Source organism: Littorina saxatilis, linkage group LG9 (assembly GCF_037325665.1).
Source record: "Littorina saxatilis isolate snail1 linkage group LG9, US_GU_Lsax_2.0, whole genome shotgun sequence".
NCBI classification, from domain to species: Eukaryota; Metazoa; Mollusca; class Gastropoda; order Littorinimorpha; family Littorinidae; genus Littorina; species Littorina saxatilis.
Window position 1 is genome coordinate 49,894,352 of NC_090253.1, and position 20,023 is coordinate 49,914,374.

The window sequence follows — 20,023 nt, forward strand, 5'->3', positions numbered from 1 at the left end:
AAGTAAAGGTGGCAGCTGACACCTAAACACGCACAGACGTGGGTAGCGCACCTCTTGTTGCTGCTAGCTTTCTTCTTTTTTTTTTTTTTCCTTACACCTGTTCCTTGTCCCGGTGTTCTCTCACGCCGCCCCGTCCCTGCACTCGCTGCTCCATCCACATCTGAGTTTCGTTCCGCTGCCAGACTTGTCGATTTTACAGACGCTCCAGGGAGGGATGTCGGGTCGCTGCTGTAGGCTACCCTCGGAAGATGACACTGCACTTCTGCTGAGTCACTTCGACCGACCTTGGTAAATCTGCCACAAGTACAGGTGGCAGCTGGCACCTAAACACGCACAGACGTGGGTAGCGCACCTCTTGTTGCTGCTAGCTTTCTTCTTGAATTAAATAATCAAGTTATAACTAATCGAACACAAAAACACTCGTGGCTTAATTAGCGTGTATGTGGCAAACATGCACGCTCCCAGATTCTCCAACCTTACTCCGTGTGACAGTCTTTGTGACCGTGTTCACTTGCGTGACTGATCTCTGTTGTCAGAATTTATTCAGAGACAAACGGCGCCTGGACAGTGGGTAAAGGGTGGAGATTTTTCCGATCTCCCAGGTCAACTAATGGGCAGACCTGCTAGTGACTTATCCCCCTGTGTGTGTACAGGCAAGCACTAGACCAAGTACGCACGGACAAGTTCCTGCAATCCATGTCGAGTGTCTGTGTCTGTGTGTGACCGTGTGTGTGTGTGTGTGTGTGTGTGTGTGTGTTTGTGTGTTTGTGTGCGTGTGTGTGTGTGTGTGTTGTATGCATGCGTGCGAACGTGTGCGCGTGTGCTGTATGTCTGTCTGTCTGTCTGTCTCTCTGTCTGTCTTTAATGTCCATCTCAATCATTGAATGTATCTTTTTTCAGAGCCCAAGTTGATAAACTTGAAACAGCACCGCATGATGCCCTGAACAATGACAACAGCTACAACAAACAACTTCTTCGTTTCTTCACAACTTGACTGCTGGCCACAAACAAAATCAGTCATCACAAGACAGTGATCTGCATTTAAATTCTTACAAACAAGCATGTTCAAAACCTCTCCAGCAGTCGTTATTACTTAAGTACTCTTCTATTCAAAGCAGCTGATTGTTAAACTATGAAGGTTTTTAGGCACTCGAGTTCAGTCTTCGTCCGGCGTTGTCAATATACACCAACACGGCGACTTCTTAGACCACTCTCTCATTGGAACAACAAATAAAGCTGTGGTCTACATAGTCTGCCTTGTGGTGACCTTGCCAGCACTCGGACCATAAACATGTCCTGACAATGCAGATTCATTAAAAATGCATGCATAGGAGTCTTTTCTTGGCACAGCAGTTGTGTTTTGATGAGAAAAAAACACACTATGGATGCATTTGAAGGTACGTTTGACACGCATGCTAGTTTCCTACTTCATGAGTTCGAGGGACAAAGTTTTCCAAGTATACTGCCACGGACGTGCGAAGAAACTAATATCATCACTTCACTGCTACAGGAATGGGAACCAGATAAAAGAGTAGTGCTTCAGTATGAAATCATTGCTTGTGTCAGAGTCCTAGACGTGTTGGGCATAGAGGTTGTAACACGGGAAACGCTACGCGCCTGTCTTATAGTCTGTACTCGTGAATCATGGAGGAGAGCTTTTCTTTCAGGGCGACTTCAGAAAGCCAAAGAATTTCTTCTCCATATTGCTTCAATTGAATCTCTTTCTAAAGGGTTTATGTATTCGCGCGGTAATGGAGTGTGTAATGAAACGGCTTTATCTCCGCTAGTTCCCCAAATACAAAACAAAAACATGATTGTGTGCTTTCTTAAGATCGCGAAATCCACACTGAATAGAGAACAAATTTGTTTAATCTCGAGGTTACTGAATGTGGAGGCTGATTCCCGTTTCAAACAGTGTATGGACAGAGCCTTGCGGGATGGTGAATGGGGTGTGGTGGACCACATGTTACGACTGTACGACATGGACACAACAACGCTGCACCAAGTCCTTGTCAAAGCAATGGAACGGAGAGAGTGGAAAGAAGTAGAAGCGTGTCTCGAGCGTGGAGCGGACATAGCCACAGCCTGCACTGAGACTGGGTTTGACCTGAACGCCGAGTCAGGAGAAAGAAACAGTACAGTTCTACAAGACGCCATGTTCAGCCATAAAGACACCATGAAGGAGATCGTGCAGGCATTGCTACAGGCTGGCGCTGACCCTTACGTACTAGGCTCACATGGTGAGACTTTGATTTGCTCGGCTGTTATCTCTCGGAAGTGGGACTGTGCTTTGCTTCTGTTGATGCACACTAGGGCTGCTGGAAGCACTGTTTCACACAAATTCCTTAACAGAGAACCGGTCTTGCATTTTGTCTGTGAAAAGGGTCAATCAGACCTTGTGCGGGTACTCTTCACGACACAGACAAACCCACTGGCCACAGACGGTAAGGGTAACACCTTGATCATGGCTGCCTTGGGTGGAGCAGATAGCAAGAATGTACGCCGTGATTACTACAGGAAGCCTGAACCCATCACGCCTGGAAGCGAGAAGGAGAATGTAATCCGTGTTCTGATCCAGTCAGGGGTGGCAACGCACCAGGCTCTGTTGTCGCAGTCACAGCTGAGGTCCCTTAAACAGGAAGCCCAAAACGTCACAGTGGACAGTTTCCAATCACCCATGTGGCAAGCAGTAAAGAGACGCAAACTACGAATCGCTAGGATGCTGTATGCTGCAGGTGCATGTTGTCATGAAGAACTCCATGAACTGGTGAATTCTGAATTCATTGGACACAAATTGGAAGAAACAAACCAGCGTGACATCTTGAAGTTTTCGGGAGACTTCTTCAGCCATTTTCGTTCGCGTTTTGATTACCAGCCGGATGATGCTAGTGCGTGTTGTCATACAGAAATTCATGAACTGGCAAATTCGGAGTATGTCAGACAAAAAGTAAAACACTTGAGGAATAGCAGTCCCTTCCTGGCCTTCCTTAACGACATCTTCTGTCATGTTCGTTCCCAAGGGATGCATTATACTGTTGGTCAATGTTGTACTCAAGAACACATTCCCTTTTGGGATGGAAAACTAAACTATGTCAGAACAAAAACAGAAGAAAGGAAAAAATGGTGTGACATCATGGACTTTCTGGACCCCATTTCCAGTCACCCTCGATCCCTTCGGGACATCTGTGCCCTGACAATCTCGCATCTGATTGGCTGCGGGCCGCAGCGTGACAAAAGAGCTGCATGTCTCGGTCTTCCTGACTCTCTACGTCGTCGCGTCTTACAGGATCACGTGATCAGTTCTGATTTTCTCAAGGACTACCCTTCTGACCCCGAGGACACCCATCCGTTCGATGGACTCATGATATGTGGTGGATGTGGTCCTTTTGAAGACGATTTTCAATCCGAGTTTCGTGAACCGTTCTGCTCCTGTGGGATTGAAGAAGGTGAATAACTGACAGTCATGATCAATGCCATGAATCATCATCAGAAAAGACAGCCGAGGACAGTTTGTTCATCAATTATTTGGTCTCATCATGTGTGCATAGGACATTGTGCAGGAGAAAGCTCACAGTCAAACAGTTCATGACTCCACAAATTCAATTGTTGAGGTAGAACAAAAGTGGTATTGCTTAAGATTACTAACACGTTCTGCTTGCTTAGAAGACGTTTATCAACTGTCACCAATGATATAGTTGTGGGAAGGTCGGGTGGAAGGAAAAGGATATATAGCACAGGCAGAGGAGCATACAATTAAGACACCAAAGACAGAGGTTGCTTTAACTTATCTTAACTTATCTTTTATTGAAGCAAAATGTAACTAAGAATAACCACTCAGGTAGCTTATCTAAATCAGATATATTCCAAAACAGTTTAGCTAAATCTGGTAGCAACTAGAAACAATGCTATAAGTTATACATTAGAAACAATAACAGAACTCTAATATATAGACCAGAACTAGAAATTATGAATTCTGGTATTTACCAGTTCCAGAATCAGCTAGAAACAATAATAGAACCAGAAATATAAGCTATGAATATGAAACCAGAAATAGTGTAATAAGGTAATTATTCTAGTAGCCAGAAATATAAACTATGAGTTCTGGTATCAACCAGAAAGCAGTGTAAAGAAGAAGGCACTAAAAAGAAAAGAAAATACAATTATAAACAACATGCCTTCTAAGTCACACATGACATAATACAAAGCATAAACCAATGAATGTATCATTTGTCAAAATAATCATGACACACATAGACAAGTAACAATTTAGCCAAAATCCTGCAGACACAGCATTCTCTGAAAGAGAATCCACAGTGAGTTAAACAACTCCACAACAGCTAATGTCAAGGGAAATAACCAACATCTTCCCCTAGGCCTAAGCCTTGCATAGGAAAATGCTTTACATAAATTAACCAACTGCATGAACCGCAACTGCAAAATAATAGTTATTATTAAGCATGTTCATCGCCATGAAGACACATCTTCATGGAGTTGAATTAATAACGACAAGAATAAGAAAGATAACTCAGGCATGGGGTAAGCGCAAGCTCCCATGCTTCAAAATGAAGCGTTAGACAACAGTCTATTACTTTACAGGGAAGCGCGACTAAATCATATCGCTTTAGATTAAAAGTCTGTTTTGCATCTATGCGACTGCACAAAATGTTAAGGTTTTTATCAGTCGCAAAGCTCTTCTGTAGGCAAACACATTTTAAGTGCAAGCGCGACTGCACATAATGTTCAGCTTTATCAGTCGCAAAGTTCTTCTGCAGGAAAGCGCCTTTAAAGTGCAACATGAGAATTAACAGTCAAAATTGTGCAGCCTGTATCTTCCTTTTGTCTGAGGTCTTAACTCAGAAGATCTCTATCATTCTCATGTCTGAATTCATCAAAGGAATGATAATCAAAACTCATAAGATTATGTACAGGTAAAAGGGTAATACAAATGGAGACTAGCAAAATATCAATGTATGAAAATGCATGTGACAAACAGAGTAGAACCAGTAGAGTGACACAGGAAAGAATACATAACATGACTGTGGCTGACACAAAGCCTGACAAAGGACAGGGAGAGAGAGAATCAGACTAACACATCTAGTCTGAATACCAACCAACACACAGGTTGCTTAAGGTCTGAACAAGTAGTTAACTATATAGCTTCAGATGTTATCCGGCAATGGCTGTTGATTGAATAAATTCTTAACTGGGAAAATGAGCAGGAAAGGTAAGCCATGTACATGTGTACAAGATTGTCATAAAGTGGTTTGCATGTGAAATAAATGAAATTGCTTTCATATGTACGTGTTCTGCCCTATTGCACTGTCTCTACCCTTTTCACACCAAACACTTCAACAACAGAATTTGTGAGGAATACAGGCTCATTATTTCCTCAACCAAAAACAACATACTTCTTCACTTCAAATACAACAATACGAATCAACTTTTCGACACACAGTTCACACAATCTTTTAGCTTTCACTCAATGCATGTAAATACATATTATAAAGATACTTTCTCAAATATAGATTAACGCACACAAGAAGGTACTGACAGACACTCACGAGTCCGAATCACGGCTCACTGCATGTCGCCAGTTTCACTTCCTTGTGTCGCTGAATCCTCGTAGAATAATGAATTCCCAAAAACTCTCAAAAACTCTCACTGTAGATGCCAACACACACCTTTCACTGTAGATGCCAACACACACCTTTCACTGTAGATGCCAACGCACACCTTTCACGTTTCTCCCCGAGAAGCCCTTCCGCCATTAGCGAAAACAACCGTCGTCAGCTACGACCGGTATCGATGAAGACTCCCCTCGTCTAGTCATCTGCGCCGATGTGGTCCCTTGCTCGCCACCATCGTCCCGCGCTTCTCCGTGTAAGGTCCCTCCCTGGTACACGCCATGGAAAACCCTCATGGAAACTCCTAAAGAATTTAACCAAGTCTTAATACAACATTCTCTAAAACCATCTCTTCTTCCGAACGTTCATGTACCAACTCATACATTCTCGTTCATTCTACGTTCACAGTCCGTCCACATTCAATATCCAAACTAATACTTAATCTATGAATAACACTCCCATACAAAGCATCACCGTCTTAAACATAACATAAATGCGTAACATTTATGTTCAAGACATTCCCCATGAAAAACCGTGATACAATTACATCAAGAATTCTCTCAAAGCTTCACCCTAATATTTGGTGCACTTTGTATACACTAACCTTTACACTCCAGCTATGTATTCCAACGTCAATAATATACAACATAGTAAATCATTTACCTTAAGAGACCCGTCTCTTGAAAGAGTACTTGTTCCCAGAACAAGTCTGACACGCGCCGACAACCTTCCCGGTTGAAAATCTCAAACGCTGTGACGTTATTTACCCCAGACCAGCTACATGTCTCAAAACACAGCTCATCCCAAGCTATGGTTTTCTCGTGCAACGCACAAAACCCGTGATAACGCCTCTCCGGTCAGCTACGCATCGCCCTTCACTATTTAGGGAGGTTAAAAACACGACGTGGTTTCACCTCACAAATATGCTACTCACATCTTTGTGACAAAGATGTGTATATGTGTTTTCCCCAAACAAAGCCCATTGAACTGGCGGGAAAAGGGACACACCGAACAGAGGGAAAATAGGGGGAAAGGGGCCGCTCTGACATTACACGGGGGACGCCTGTCAAAATGGCGGACACTACAATCTTACATCAGCCAATCAACCGTCAACGACATACTCCTTGAAATGCAGCAACATGATTGAACACATGAAAAGTAATGCATCACAAAACTTCATAAAGCATGTCATGTTGTTGTACACTTCGCCTTTACAAAGTTACGGTTACAGTGCTGGAAACAAAGAGCGATCCTCAGCGAAGCGAAAACTGAGAACCTCTTTGTTCCTCAACAAAACTGGCTACGAAGCAGAATTCCGTCCAGCAAAGTATTCAAATCCCTTCTCATCGAAAACCGAAATCTGAGAAAGGTTCGACTTACCTTACCGGACTTCATCGTTATAAAACTGTCCTTGTAAAAAAGGAGATCTAACATAGGTCTACTCGACATAAAATATTGCAAGACAGGCCTTTTCTCAGCGAAAACGAAACGTATGAGAACGAGTCTGCCTTACTTGATTCTTACGAGTCTTTAATTCACAAGACTCTAAAACAACTTTAGAACAACTGGTCATCAAATATTAAAAGTTATTAACCCTCAATTTCAGCGCCAAATCATGAAAGTAATTAGAAACTGATCTAGAAAACACATCTCTCCGATAGATCAAAATGTGGCGTCATCAACTCTGACGCGTGACCGGTCGGACATCGCCCGGGACCAAATCAGCGGCAAAATGTACATATATAAGCAAACATCATAGCATCAAATGAAACATAAGAATAAAGCATAAGGAATGAATAAAGCATTTAGTTACTTACAGATTCTCCTCAGTGAGCACACTTGACTGGACGCAAACACAAAATATGCTGCTGACAAAGAGCACAGGTTTCGGAAATTAAACACAAGTCGACCACTTACAACTTCGCGCTAAACTACACGCTGGACCGGTTCGCGACAAATTTGGGCAGAGGTTCGACTCGTTCACGGCGACGACACAATAGGAGCAGCACACAGCTCACTATCACAAATCGCATTGTCTGCTCTACTCTAATGCTCGCTCTTTTAAAGACAGTGGTCACTTCCGATTCCCTGTGGCGATAAGCCAATAGGGAGGATACGTGGTCTAAGCCAACGGGGGGTGGTGTACCTAAAATTCCTGCCCAATGATAGGGATCGTTAAAGATGCAGAGAGCCCTGTCTGTGTTACACACCGGATAAGGCTCATTAGATTACAAGCAGTTACAAAGCTGATACATAATACTAGATAAAGGGGGAAGAGGGCCCTGTCTGCATTACACACAGGATAAGGCTCATTAGATTACAAGCTGTTACAAAGCTGATGCATAATACTAGCTAAACGGGGCCGGGAAAGTTATGGGATCTTACCACCTAGATTAGAAATGAATCCGGTCAAGAGTCTACCCTACGATAGTAAACACACTTCTTCGATCAGTTTACGACAATCAAGTACAGTGCACAAAGACAGCCAGGTATTATTTAGTCACTCATAGGCACTGATGGTTAGAGGTTACTCTGCTGCTTCTCACCATTTTAAAGTTAGGGAGTTCCTAGCACAAAGGGCAATATTTAAGGGTAAGCCCAATGCGACTAGCACATACACACACAGGGAATAGCGATAGACAGGGGAGGCAACTGGGTCGGGCAGGAGATAACACACACAGAGAGACGGGGTAAGCCACTTAGCTACAGAGTGAAGTCATTTCACGTTAATTCTTGTTCCTCTCTTTCAGTCCCTGTCTAATTATGTCCCACTGACCCAGTGATGCTTGGGCCTGCTGTCAGGATCGCTGTGTTTTGGTAATTTGTAAGCGTTTCAAGATGATGATGGGCCCTGATTGGTTGATTGTTTAAACTGTTGCGCGCGTTCATCATACTGATAAGCTTGAGGCTGCAGCAGTGTCAAAGTGATTTTGAGAGTGTAAAGACATGTGTACGTGTGGTCTTTTGTGACTTTGGATTGTGTTGTTCAATTGTGATTGAACCAGAGAACTGTTTCGGTGTGTAGCTGCAGAGATTAGTATTGTGTATTGAGCCACTAACTTCGTTTTGGCCAAGTATGTAGTTGAGGAGTATTTGATAAGAACTTCTGTGTGTGCTGGAACAAGTGTTGTAACAGCTGGTTTGATTATTATCAACGATGTAACTTTCGCCGGAGGATTGTTTGAAGTTTTAATAGCTTCATTGCGACAGAGTACGTTCTACTTCACATTGAGGAGTGAACGCACAACTAACTACTCTGCTGTCTGGTTTATGTTAAAACAAGAGGCGAAGCCATCAAGGCTCACGTAAGAAATCGACAAACAGTAACACAAACTCAATCACTCCGTCACACACACACACACACACACACACACACACACACACACACACACACACACACACACATACACACACACACACACACACACACACACACACACACACACACACACACACACACACAGAAAGAGCATAGGTGAAACTGTGCAAGAAAGCGAGACACTAGATCTAGATCTGTCTGTCTGCATGTAGCCTACTTACAGGGACAAGTCTCGGCCCGCTCAAAATAATAATGACCGAGACTTTCAGTACTTCCTTCGCGTGACGTCTAACCCTCTTACGTCATAATGTGACGTCAATGTAATGTGACGTCTTCAAATGTTAGAGTGTCTACCACAGACATACACACGCACGCACGCACGCACATACGCACATACGCACGCACAGACAGACAAAGTTACGATCGCATAGGCTACACTTACGTGAGCCAAAAAGGTCACGTTATTGCAACCCCTGACTTTGCGTCTCTATTGAATGCTTCCTGATCTCTGCACCACTTCACCCTCTCACAAAGTAATTGTTATAAGACTTGCCAAAGTTTCATTTGAGTACGAATACTAGCGGAATTGTGATAGTCTGGTAAACACACGGGAAAGATAATAATGGAACGTTCCCGCTGTACGGTTTACCAGTGACTGTGGTCATTACTCTCACACCATGCTGCGGTCACGAATGACTTGGCATCGCTGTAGCACGTGATCATCCCAAAACATTCGATCGTGTTTACAGGACTAGAAAATGTAAACTAGTGACCATACGTAAATAAAACATTGGCAGTATTTGCAACAATCTTTTGTCTGCAGGTATTCGAAGTCATGATTTTTATTTAATGTAAGCTTACGACGAGATTAAAAACATTTTCCGGAAGATTGCATAACAAAAACAGGAAACTGTAAATATCTGTAACAATACAATGTTTTACCTAAAATAGGTCCATATATAGGTGTATAGAAACGAGATCCTCATAGTTTCAAAGCGTTGCACTTGGTCGCTGAAATACAGCGCTTCTTGTCATAATATCCCTATTAAATGACGCAAAACTTTGCCTTTTTTTTTACCGCTCACACGTGTAAACCTGTCAACGTAATTCATTCTTTGCCATTTTACAAACTACTGTTTGGCTTACTGATTTGTCAAAACAATTTTGTTTTTTTGTTTTTTTTTGCAATTTATATTTTAAAACGTTGTTTCTTGCTCCTGTGGTGTCGTTAACTTGACTTCACTAAGCTCAGCGAGAGGTATACGTTTGCGTGGGAAGTGTGAGACTGTGCCGGCACGGGTGTCAATCTATGTAGAGGACAGGGGAGGTCAGCGTGGGAGGGGTCGGAAAAACTCAGGACCCTCCCGTGAGGAGGAAATATTTTTAGCTTTCTGTGGTACGTTTACCTGCTCTGTGTTAGGTTTGTGTTTTTGTGGTTTTTTTTAGTTATTTGTTTTGTTTGATAGTTTTCTCCTTTCTGTAAACATACATGTGTGAAATACAATGAATTTTTGTTTAGCTGATTAGTGTCTGCTTGTTATTGTTTGTTTTGGTTTTTATCTCCATATGTTGAATTTGTGTGATTTTGCTTGTAATAGCTTCGCCCTTTTTTCCCTTGATGTACCGAGTTTGCTGTGTCGGGTATGGCAGGCATAGTGGGCTCGTTTTTTTTTTTGTTTTTTTTTCTCCTGTTCTTTTGTTCTTCTTCGTACAATTCCATGTGTAAAATACACCGACAAGTGTTTACACTAATTGCTTGTTCGTTTGTTTGTTTGTCTGGTTGTTTGTATGCCTTTTACACACGTGTAAATGTTGTGCCCAGTCCTTGTTTTTGTTTCTGTTATTATTTTAGTTAGCAGGTCTAGTTGAGCACGTATTAAGTATTATGTACCCACTACTAGTTATTGTGCATTTTAGTTAATGGACTGATGATGTCATTTGTATGGAGTCGACGCACGTGCGAGGATATGTATGAGTGGGAGGGGGGGGGGGAGCGCGGGAGATGGAAGCTTGCTGTATGTTATGTAATGTATATATTATGTGTGATACGTGGAAATGTGATACTATTTATTTGCATGTATGATACAGGTACAAATGTGATAATTGTAGGCTTATACTAGTGATTACTGTGTGTGATACATGAAATGTGATATGAATGCTGTTTTTATATGTTATACTCTTACTTTCTCCCAAGCGCAAGACAAATTCTTCTATGAAAATTGAAGCCAATAAAATTTGAGTTGAGTTGAGTTGAGTTGAGTTTTTGTGTGATAAACAACAACGGTCTTTAGAAGCATTTAAATCTGGCCTCAAGACTTTTCTTTTCCCTAAATAATCCTCAGACTACAGTGCCCCGCTACACCCCCCCCCCACCTCACCCATCTCACCCGCAAGCCTAAATCAGAACAGTTGTAAATAGCCATGTACATAATTATTGTTTGAAATTTTCTTTTCTTTTTCATGCTTACTTTTGAGTGCCGTGTCTCTGTTTGTGTTGTTGCCTTGTCATCTTCATGTCATTTATGCGTAAGTGAATATGAGTATGCTTGAGTTGTTAATGCGAACGAATGTGTATGAGTCGCCTTGTGGTGAGATATGTGCGCGTTATAAATTCTTGTATTATCATTATAATGTTAAATCTGTGTACTTTTGCTTCCAAAAGCTTTGCTCGTGCTTGTGTTTGGCTGTTCTCTTCGCCTTGACAGTACTTAGTTTGTTATACCATTTTCATTTGATGTCAGTCGCCTGTGCCACATTGTGATTGGTTTATGTGTGTGCCGCCTTAACACGCGTCACGAGAATGAATAGTGCGGATGTTCAGATTGAGGCAAGTATGAATTAAAAGCATGCGAAAGACGAGCGAATGGGTCTGTGTCTGTCGATGTTTGGAGTGTGTGTGCTCACGTGGTGAGTTGTAGAAGAACGAGTTTGTGTTTGTATGTTTCGTGTTTAAGAGGATGTGAGGAGTTTCGAGAGATTGAATTCGTTCATTATGAAAACATGTTGCTGTCTATTGATGTGTTATTAATGTATTAAGTCACTGGTTGAAAATGTGCCCTATTATTGCTTATTACGGGTAGATTTAATGGATAAGATTACGGTTGCCTCAGTAAATTGTAGAGGCTTAAAGAACATGCAGAAAAAAGATATTATAGGATGTTTGATGGGTTGTTGACAGACCAGCTTTTTTGTCGGTCCGAGGGGGAGCATATCGTCTTTTGCTTCATATGTATTGACCAAGGCCGACTGATGTGTTAAGGCAATTAAACAAGTTTTGATATTGCTTTGGAGAATAATAGAATGGCTGCTGGCTGAAGTAGGTCTGTATAAATGATTCATTCTCAAGTAAAAGGAGCAACAATCTATTATGAAAAATTAAGACAGAATTGAAAGCGTTCAAATTGTTGTATAAAATGGGAAAGTAAACTGGAAGGGAATATTGATTGGAAATCGGTTTTTATATATAAAAATAAAATATCAGAGATGAAATTAAAGTGGTTCAAAATCAGAGTGCTGCACAGAATTTTGGCAACTATTTTTGCATTTAAACAGATGGGAGTTGCTAATGATGTATTGTATATCATTTATCTCGGGAAGAGAGAGATAATATTCAACACTGTCTGTGGAGGTGTCAGTTTCATTTTGGAATGATTTATTTGACTTTGTTAAGAGATAATGTCATAACGCTGGTAGCGTTTTGTTAAATGAAAAAAAAATCATTTTGTTTAGTAGAGATCAATCTCTTAAAAGTTGTAAAGTTTTCACCTTGGATTATTCCAGAATCTCGAATCAATGAGTTCGAATTCTCAGGAATGTTGTGTCCTTTTGTATTCTTAGAAAGGAATTAAACAAACAATATTATATGATGTATGTGAATGTTCTTTGTTTATTTTAATGTGGTTTTTTTTAGGTTAGACGTGTGGTTTGTTTTTAAGTAGTCCAAGCTATAATCATTACTTAAAGCACGTTTTGTTTCCATTAGCATTTTTGCTGATTCTGCCTCTTGAAGAATCAGACTTTCCATCACAAGAACCAGATTTTCATGCTCATGATTTCCAAATGTTTTCTTCCTAAATCAGGCAAGAATTGTTTGTAATATATTGTGTTGATTTGTTTCTTAGAGTCTCTGTGTATTGTTTTCCAAGTTTATTTGATGCAGGGTTTTGTATATTTGAAGGATTACGTACTCGGATTTAATATAACATGAGATCGTCATAGAATGTAAAGAACCATGTGGTCACCAGGAACAAGGGATACAAACATTCAGTGATAGAAACTGAAGTGACATGATAAAATATTATAGATGGAATTGTATTATGACGATAGAGTTGTAACAGATGTATTTTAAGAATTAGATGATAAAAACTCTATAGTTCTCTTTGTTATAGTATTTTAGTTTTATAGCTTTTGTTTGTGTCACCTTTATGAGTTATGCATCCTGTTGCATGGCTTGAGGAGTTGCTGTGTGTATACTGTTTATTTGCCTATATGTGTTTTAAGTGTTTACTGATTATTATGTGGTTGACTGAAATGGAACATAGTCTTTCTTTCGACGAAAAGGAATCACCATGGAAGTTATGTAAATGTATTATTGGTAAGCATGTGCGTTATTTTGTATGCAGCAGGTGTTTTGGTCAAAAGAAAATTGAAATGTTTGTCGGTCATTTTGAGAAGAATTTAAGGCCTTGAGTGCCTAAGTTTTTTTATGAGTGATGAAGCTTTTAGCTTGTCACTGGTGGGCGCAGTCAAGTTTTGATTTGGTCTTGATTGTACTTGGCTTAGAATTCATCAAAGCACAACTTCTTGTTCATGTTCAAAGGAATTTGTAATTACAGGCACCAAAGGTGGTGATTGAATGTTTCTTATGCGGTTGGATTCTTGTATCATGATTTACATGATATATTTTATAATTAAGTCGTTCCAATTTCTTGTCATAACCATATTTGTATTGTTTTGTACCATGTTAGTCATTTTCTTATGTGAGCATAGTTTTATGTTTGATTGTTTTGGTGACAAAAAAGGTGTTCAGGATAAAATTGAAATTAGTATTCTTTGTTATTCTTGTTGTTGAAATATACTTATGTTGTTATTGTTTTGTTTCAGGGGTAACGTTGATCTTTGTTGATCAACCATTTGGATTTGTATTGAGTTGTTAATCTGGTGTGAACTCTGTTTGTGTAGCTTTCGATTTTGGTTTAAAGATAAACATTGTTTGCATTTGTGTAAGTAAACCGATAACCTCTTTTGATTTTGTAATGTTAGTGAATGAAATTTGGAACACCAAACTCCTCTTGTGTTGCGTTGTGTGGATGGTGAACATCGTTAAACGGTAAAAGTTACCTCACCCATACCCTTGGACAAATTTGCTGAGACAATTATTATAAGTCTTAGCAGGTTTACATAAGATCGACACCTGCATCAGTAGACATGACACACAAGATGAAATACGCAAAATACCGAAACTAAACAACCTAATCTGCGTAGATAATTGATTTGGCTCAGTTTCTCCTCGTATGTAAAAGTTGCCATGTTATTGAATTGTTGTTGATGTTTAATCAGTACCTCGCGTTTTGTCAGGTAGACTTTGGGGGTACCCTTATCTGGGCGGCGGTCACGTGACCCCTGTAAAACAATAACAATTACAACAACAATAACACTTTATGCTCCATTAGAATGTTACATAAGAATAAGAATTATCAGGACATTTACTGATAGGATAACATCACATAAAACATAGGTCTACGTATATAATAACAAGCACATGTATGGCATTACCAATAACTCTGACCCAGAGTGCTGTCATTGTATAATATGATAGAATTACAGATACAATATAAACAAGACATCTGTGGTCCGAAACATGTGCCAGATAGCCAAGTAAAGGGCAATTCATGGAATATAACGTGAATATGAATTGAAACAGGAATAAATGCTTTAGTTGAGGTAAGAAAAAAGGTGCAATCCATTTTTGTGTGTGCCGAGTTTAGTTATAAACACGTATCTTTAAGTTTTAACAAGAGTGGAGAGGGAGGTTTGTCTCCTAAAGAATGTGTGATTGTGTGCGTATGTGTGTGTGTGTGTGAAAAACATTTCTCTAAAAACTACCCACCGGATTGTTATGAAAATTGGTACAGACATTTTTGATTTGTTAAGACAATATTATACTCATATTCCAAAACAAATACTCTACTCCTCTGTCCATCCGTAAGATCTGTGTATGTCTGGGAGCGTCGACGTGGCTTTTGTTTAATAATTGGAGCATATTATCTGTTAGAATTAGTTCTGGGTCAGAATGTTTTTTATTTTCTTTCTTTTATTTTTACAGTGGCATGTTAATGGCAATGGATATATCAAAGACGATGCATTTACTTTGCACTGTCTTGTTTTCCTGAGATCGTTGAAAGCCTCTAGAAAGTACGAATGAATTTATTGAAATATATGCTGAAGGGTACCCTACAGATTTACATTTTAGTAACACCTGCAAAATGTATTATGAATTCCCGATGTAAGCATACTCTTAACGACACTGCAATACACCAAAACAGATTGAAGATACCCAAATACAAAGAAAGGACCACAACAAGAATTTACATGTACGTGGTATGGTATACATGTTACAGGCATTAAGTGAAACCAGGCATTACGCGTAATGCCTGAAATGTTCAGGCATTACGCGTAATGCCTGTGACCACTAGGCATTACACGTAATGCCTAAAAATACCAGGCATTACGTGTAATGCCTGAAAATCATTGTCAGGCATTACACGTAATGCCTAAAACCTGTTACAGGCATAAAGTGAAACCAGGCATTACGTGTATAATGCCTGAAACCTCTGCAATTGTCGTTGGTGAGGTTTCTGCTGATGTTTGTTGGTGGTTTGTGGATGGTTTGTTGGTGGTTGGTCGTGGTGGGTCGTGGTTGGTTGTTTGGTAGTTGGTCGTGGTAGGTCGTGGTTGGTTGGTGGGTGGTGGTCTGTTGTTGATTTGTTGTTGTTGTTGTTGTTGTTATTGTGTGCATTCATTGTGATATGTTTTACTTGTTCAACACCATGTACTTGTGTAACACCATGCACTCGTCCCCACACACATACACTACTCTAGTAATTTATTTATTTCATGTATGGAATAGTAAAATACACCAACATTACAATAATAATGGTTGATGTAAATAAATATGTCATATTAAGAGGTATTGTCATAAAAACTCTCTCTCTCTCTCTCTCTCTCTCTCTCTCTCTCTCTCTCTCTCTCTCTCTCTCTCTCTCTCTCTCCTTTGTTAACCTTCAGCTCAACCTTTCCTAAAACAAATTTTGTATACATTAAAAAATGAATTATCGAATTAGGAAATTGTTATACATTTGCGCCTGGTAACGCGAAGGTTAAACACACCAACAAAATCAATATAATAATGGTTACTACGGAATGCATTTAGAATGATAATATAGAATTACGTCTAATAAAATGGAAAAAGGAAGACACTCATGTTGGACAAAGTAATTATGTAAATTAATCACGTATTGAGAATGATAATGTTATATTTGGATTAAAAACAAGCTCTGAAAATTAAAAATATAAAAATTATGATCAAAATTAAATTTTCAAAATCGTTTTAAAAACTATTTCATCTTATTTCTTGTCGGTTCTTGATTCCAAAAACATATAGATATGATATGTTTGGATTAAAAACACGCTCAGAAAGTTAAAACGAAGAGAGGTACAGTAAAGCACAGCGCAATCGCTACCGCGCCAAACAGGCTCGTCACTTTCGCTGCCTTTTGCACTAGCGGCGGACTACGTTCAGTTTCATTCTGTGAGTTCCACAGCTTGACTAAATGTAGTAATTTCGCCTTACGCGACTTGTTGTTACCTCCCTTTGACATTATAAATATGTGTCAATTACTCTATCAGAGACAGCATTGGAGATAACCCGGTTTCAGTATTGTTTCACGATAGACGTAGAGCTGAATACCAACACTCAAATCTGTTTTTGACAAACACCACACATCACTTACTTTCCCAAGAGATGATACTCATGACGTGACTTTGTCGTTTTCTGGAAGGCAGCTTTTACTTCTTCGATTGTTCTGAAGTACACAGCTTTCGGGAGCAACTTTCTGCCGTCCTTTTCATAATGTTCAAACAAACGTCGAGTAAACAATTGTTCTTTTTCGGTATCCTCCATTGTGACGAATAAGCAACTGGTGAAAACTCGACTGGAAATATTGGACCTCGGCTTTTCATTGTGACATGCACTCACACTTACGTGAAATTCAAACTGTGGTGAACCATCACTCATTACAATATTCACACCATGACATTTTGTCAACACTTTGTCCTTTAAAAATGTTCTCACCGTGGATGGATGGATAACTGTTCAGTGCAATAGGCTTTTATGTTGTGTGTATTGCCTGAATTGCGTCAGGCAATAAGCGTAATTTTGAGAGTTAAATTTCAGGCATTACGTGTAATGCCTGGTATTTTTAGGCATTACGTGTAATGCCTAGTTGTCACAGGCATTACGCGTAATGCCTGAACATTTCAGGCATTACGCGTAATGCCTGGTTTCACTTAATGCCTGTAACATACATACCATACTGATTTAGTACACTGCAGATTATCTTAGTACGTACACGTATTAGCTCCTATTTTGCGTTAGCTTCGTACATTTTAGTATTATACATTGCATTGTAGTAGAGTGCTTGTTAGGATGGTTTGTTTTTTCTTGATTCGGATTATATAAAAATTGTGTTTTTTTGCAACACTTGTTAGCTCTGCGCATGATTATTATTCTTATATAACGAAGGTGTCAGAAGAACACAAACAGAGTAGTGATAATACAATTTATTCTTTAAATTGTATTATTAATTTAGGCTTTGTAGGTGGGTAATTTACTCGTATCATACTCGCTTCCCTTATCTCACAGCGACCTTCTCTTTTCCTATATTTCTGCCTTAACCGATCTGACACTTTGTCTTTCTTTTATTACATTTCTCCTAAACATATGTGTTTGTTTGTCTTTAACTAGAAACATTATTCGAAAAAATGGATAAGTGGGAGGATGGGGTCGGGATTGGGAAATATATGTACACCGAACCATCTTTCATGTCTAACAAAAACTTTTAAAAATGGAGAAAAACATTCATTGAGTTTATGTTAGAGTGTGTGTACGTGTGTGTGAGTGTGTATGTGTGTGTGTGTGTGTGTGTGTGTGTGTGTGTGTGTGTGTGTGTGTGTGTGTGTGTGCGTGTTTGTGTGTGTGTATGTGTGTGTGTGTGTGTGTGTGTGTGTGTGTGTTTGTGTGTGCGTGTTTGTGTGTGTGTATGTGTGTGTGTGTGTGTGCGTGTGTGTGCGTGTGTCTCTGTCTGTGTCTGTGTCTGTGTACTTCCCTGCCCTGGCGTTGCTCTTTTACACAGCAAACATTAAAGGCTGAATGATAAAAGTACATCGATATGAAGTCAAGTAGGTTGGCATACTCCCAAAACTACTTTCAGATGAGAAAAACCTGTGATCAAAGGAACAAAAAAACGTTGTAGCGATGTTCTCATGCCACGACTAATAAGCACCCTCAAGTGTTAATCAACTGGAAAAAGAATCTTCATATCTTGCAACAAGCAAGTCAATCAGAGCCAAGTACGTTGGCATTCTCCCAAAACTACTTTCAGATGAGGAAAACATGTGATCGAAGGAACACAAAAACGTTGTCTGGAAAAACATGTTTTGCAACAAACTGAAAGATCAAAAACGAGGAAAATGACACACACTGACAAGGAAAGTAATCATTGCAGCAATGTCCACATGCCAAGACTGGTATAAGCACCTCCAAGTGTTAATCAACTGCATTATGAATCTTTGTAACTTGAAATAAGCAGGTCAATCAGAGCTAAGTAATATTTCAACAGTAAATCTTATTACATGTAACATGTGTATTTTGTTGGTAAGCGAAAATAACCGGTAGGATGTCGGACGCAAGATATCGCCACAATTACAGGTAGTTTTCATAAATGCTTATCAAACGTTCAGCAGACTTTGGTAGATGACTTGAAAGACAGCAGATTGATATATCGTTATAGTTGACGTGTCGACAACATTTCAAGAGTTTTTAAAAGCGAGATTTAGAAAATATCTGAGATTGAAACGTTGATGCCAGAATCACGACACATATTGTGTTCGACACATGAAATATTGGTCATAAAAAAATCAAACAAATTTGTCAATATTAAGATGTGCCGTTTGGTCAACGCTGCAAAACAAAGTTTAAAGTGGTCAAAACTTTTAAAGCCCCGAATAGTCACAGATAAAGCACATCTTTAAGGTAGTATTAAACAGCAGCACAATCCACTCTACGAGTGAACGAAAAAGTGAAAGGTTCCAAAAATGTCACCAGAAAAACAGTACGTTTCAACAAACCGCGATGTCAACAGGACGGAAGTGAATAAACGTGGACAGGGAAAATCCGGTTTCGCAGTGAATCATACGGTCACACTCTCGCACAAACCCTTGCTTATTGAAACGTGTTCTATGAATATTCGATTCACATTGTCGACATCACCAAGTAGTCACTGTCAGTGACACGCCTCGCCCTTTTAGCTCTCGTAGTTTGAGTTGACGGCCTCGTGTTGTAAGGCTAGCTGTCTAGGTGATCTCTCGGGTTGCGTTCTCCTTCTCGTTGCTTGTTGGAGTTTTGTGGCCGTGAATTGACCGACCGGCCTACTGGTGTTCTACGCCCTCTCAAATTGCCAGCAGGTTTCAGTGGACATTCTTGCTTCTAAATGGGCCGTACTGTTGAGGACTGCAAGGTATGGACTACTGCCGGTGTTAGAAAATCACTGTAGTTTTGTCATTCACTCAACAAAGTGTTGCTTACGAAGTAACCGTCTAAAGTAAAGAGCACCGCACTGTCAAATTCAAACTGTGAATGTGTGAGAGAGCACTAATATTATTGCACCAAAAGAAATAATGCCTTACAAAAATAAGGCCTCATTTTTTAAGGCCTTCTTTTTGTGCCTCTCAGTTGCATGCTGGTACACAGAGAGAGCGGCGTCAGGGAGAGAGAAGAGACACAGACAAACAGACGGACTGA

The 20,023-nt window shown here is 39.9% G+C and overlaps 2 protein-coding genes across 2 annotated transcripts in view; both read left to right on the top strand.

Annotated features, from left to right (window-relative positions):
* The window catches only part of LOC138976353 (uncharacterized), an 8,706-nt gene extending 3,816 nt beyond the window's left edge, over positions 1–4,890 (top strand). Inside the window, exon 2 of the mRNA XM_070349215.1 lies at positions 901–4,890. Within this exon, the coding sequence (XP_070205316.1) occupies positions 1,364–3,454 (2,091 nt within the window). The 5' untranslated portion in view covers positions 901–1,363 and the 3' untranslated portion in view covers positions 3,455–4,890. The remainder of the gene's footprint in view (positions 1–900) is intronic.
* Positions 1–14,228, top strand: part of LOC138976352 (uncharacterized) — a 28,075-nt gene extending 13,847 nt beyond the window's left edge. Inside the window, exon 2 of the mRNA XM_070349214.1 lies at positions 9,907–14,228. The gene's annotated coding sequence lies outside the window, so the exon portion shown is untranslated. The remainder of the gene's footprint in view (positions 1–9,906) is intronic.
* Positions 14,229–20,023: the final 5,795 nt, after the last annotated feature.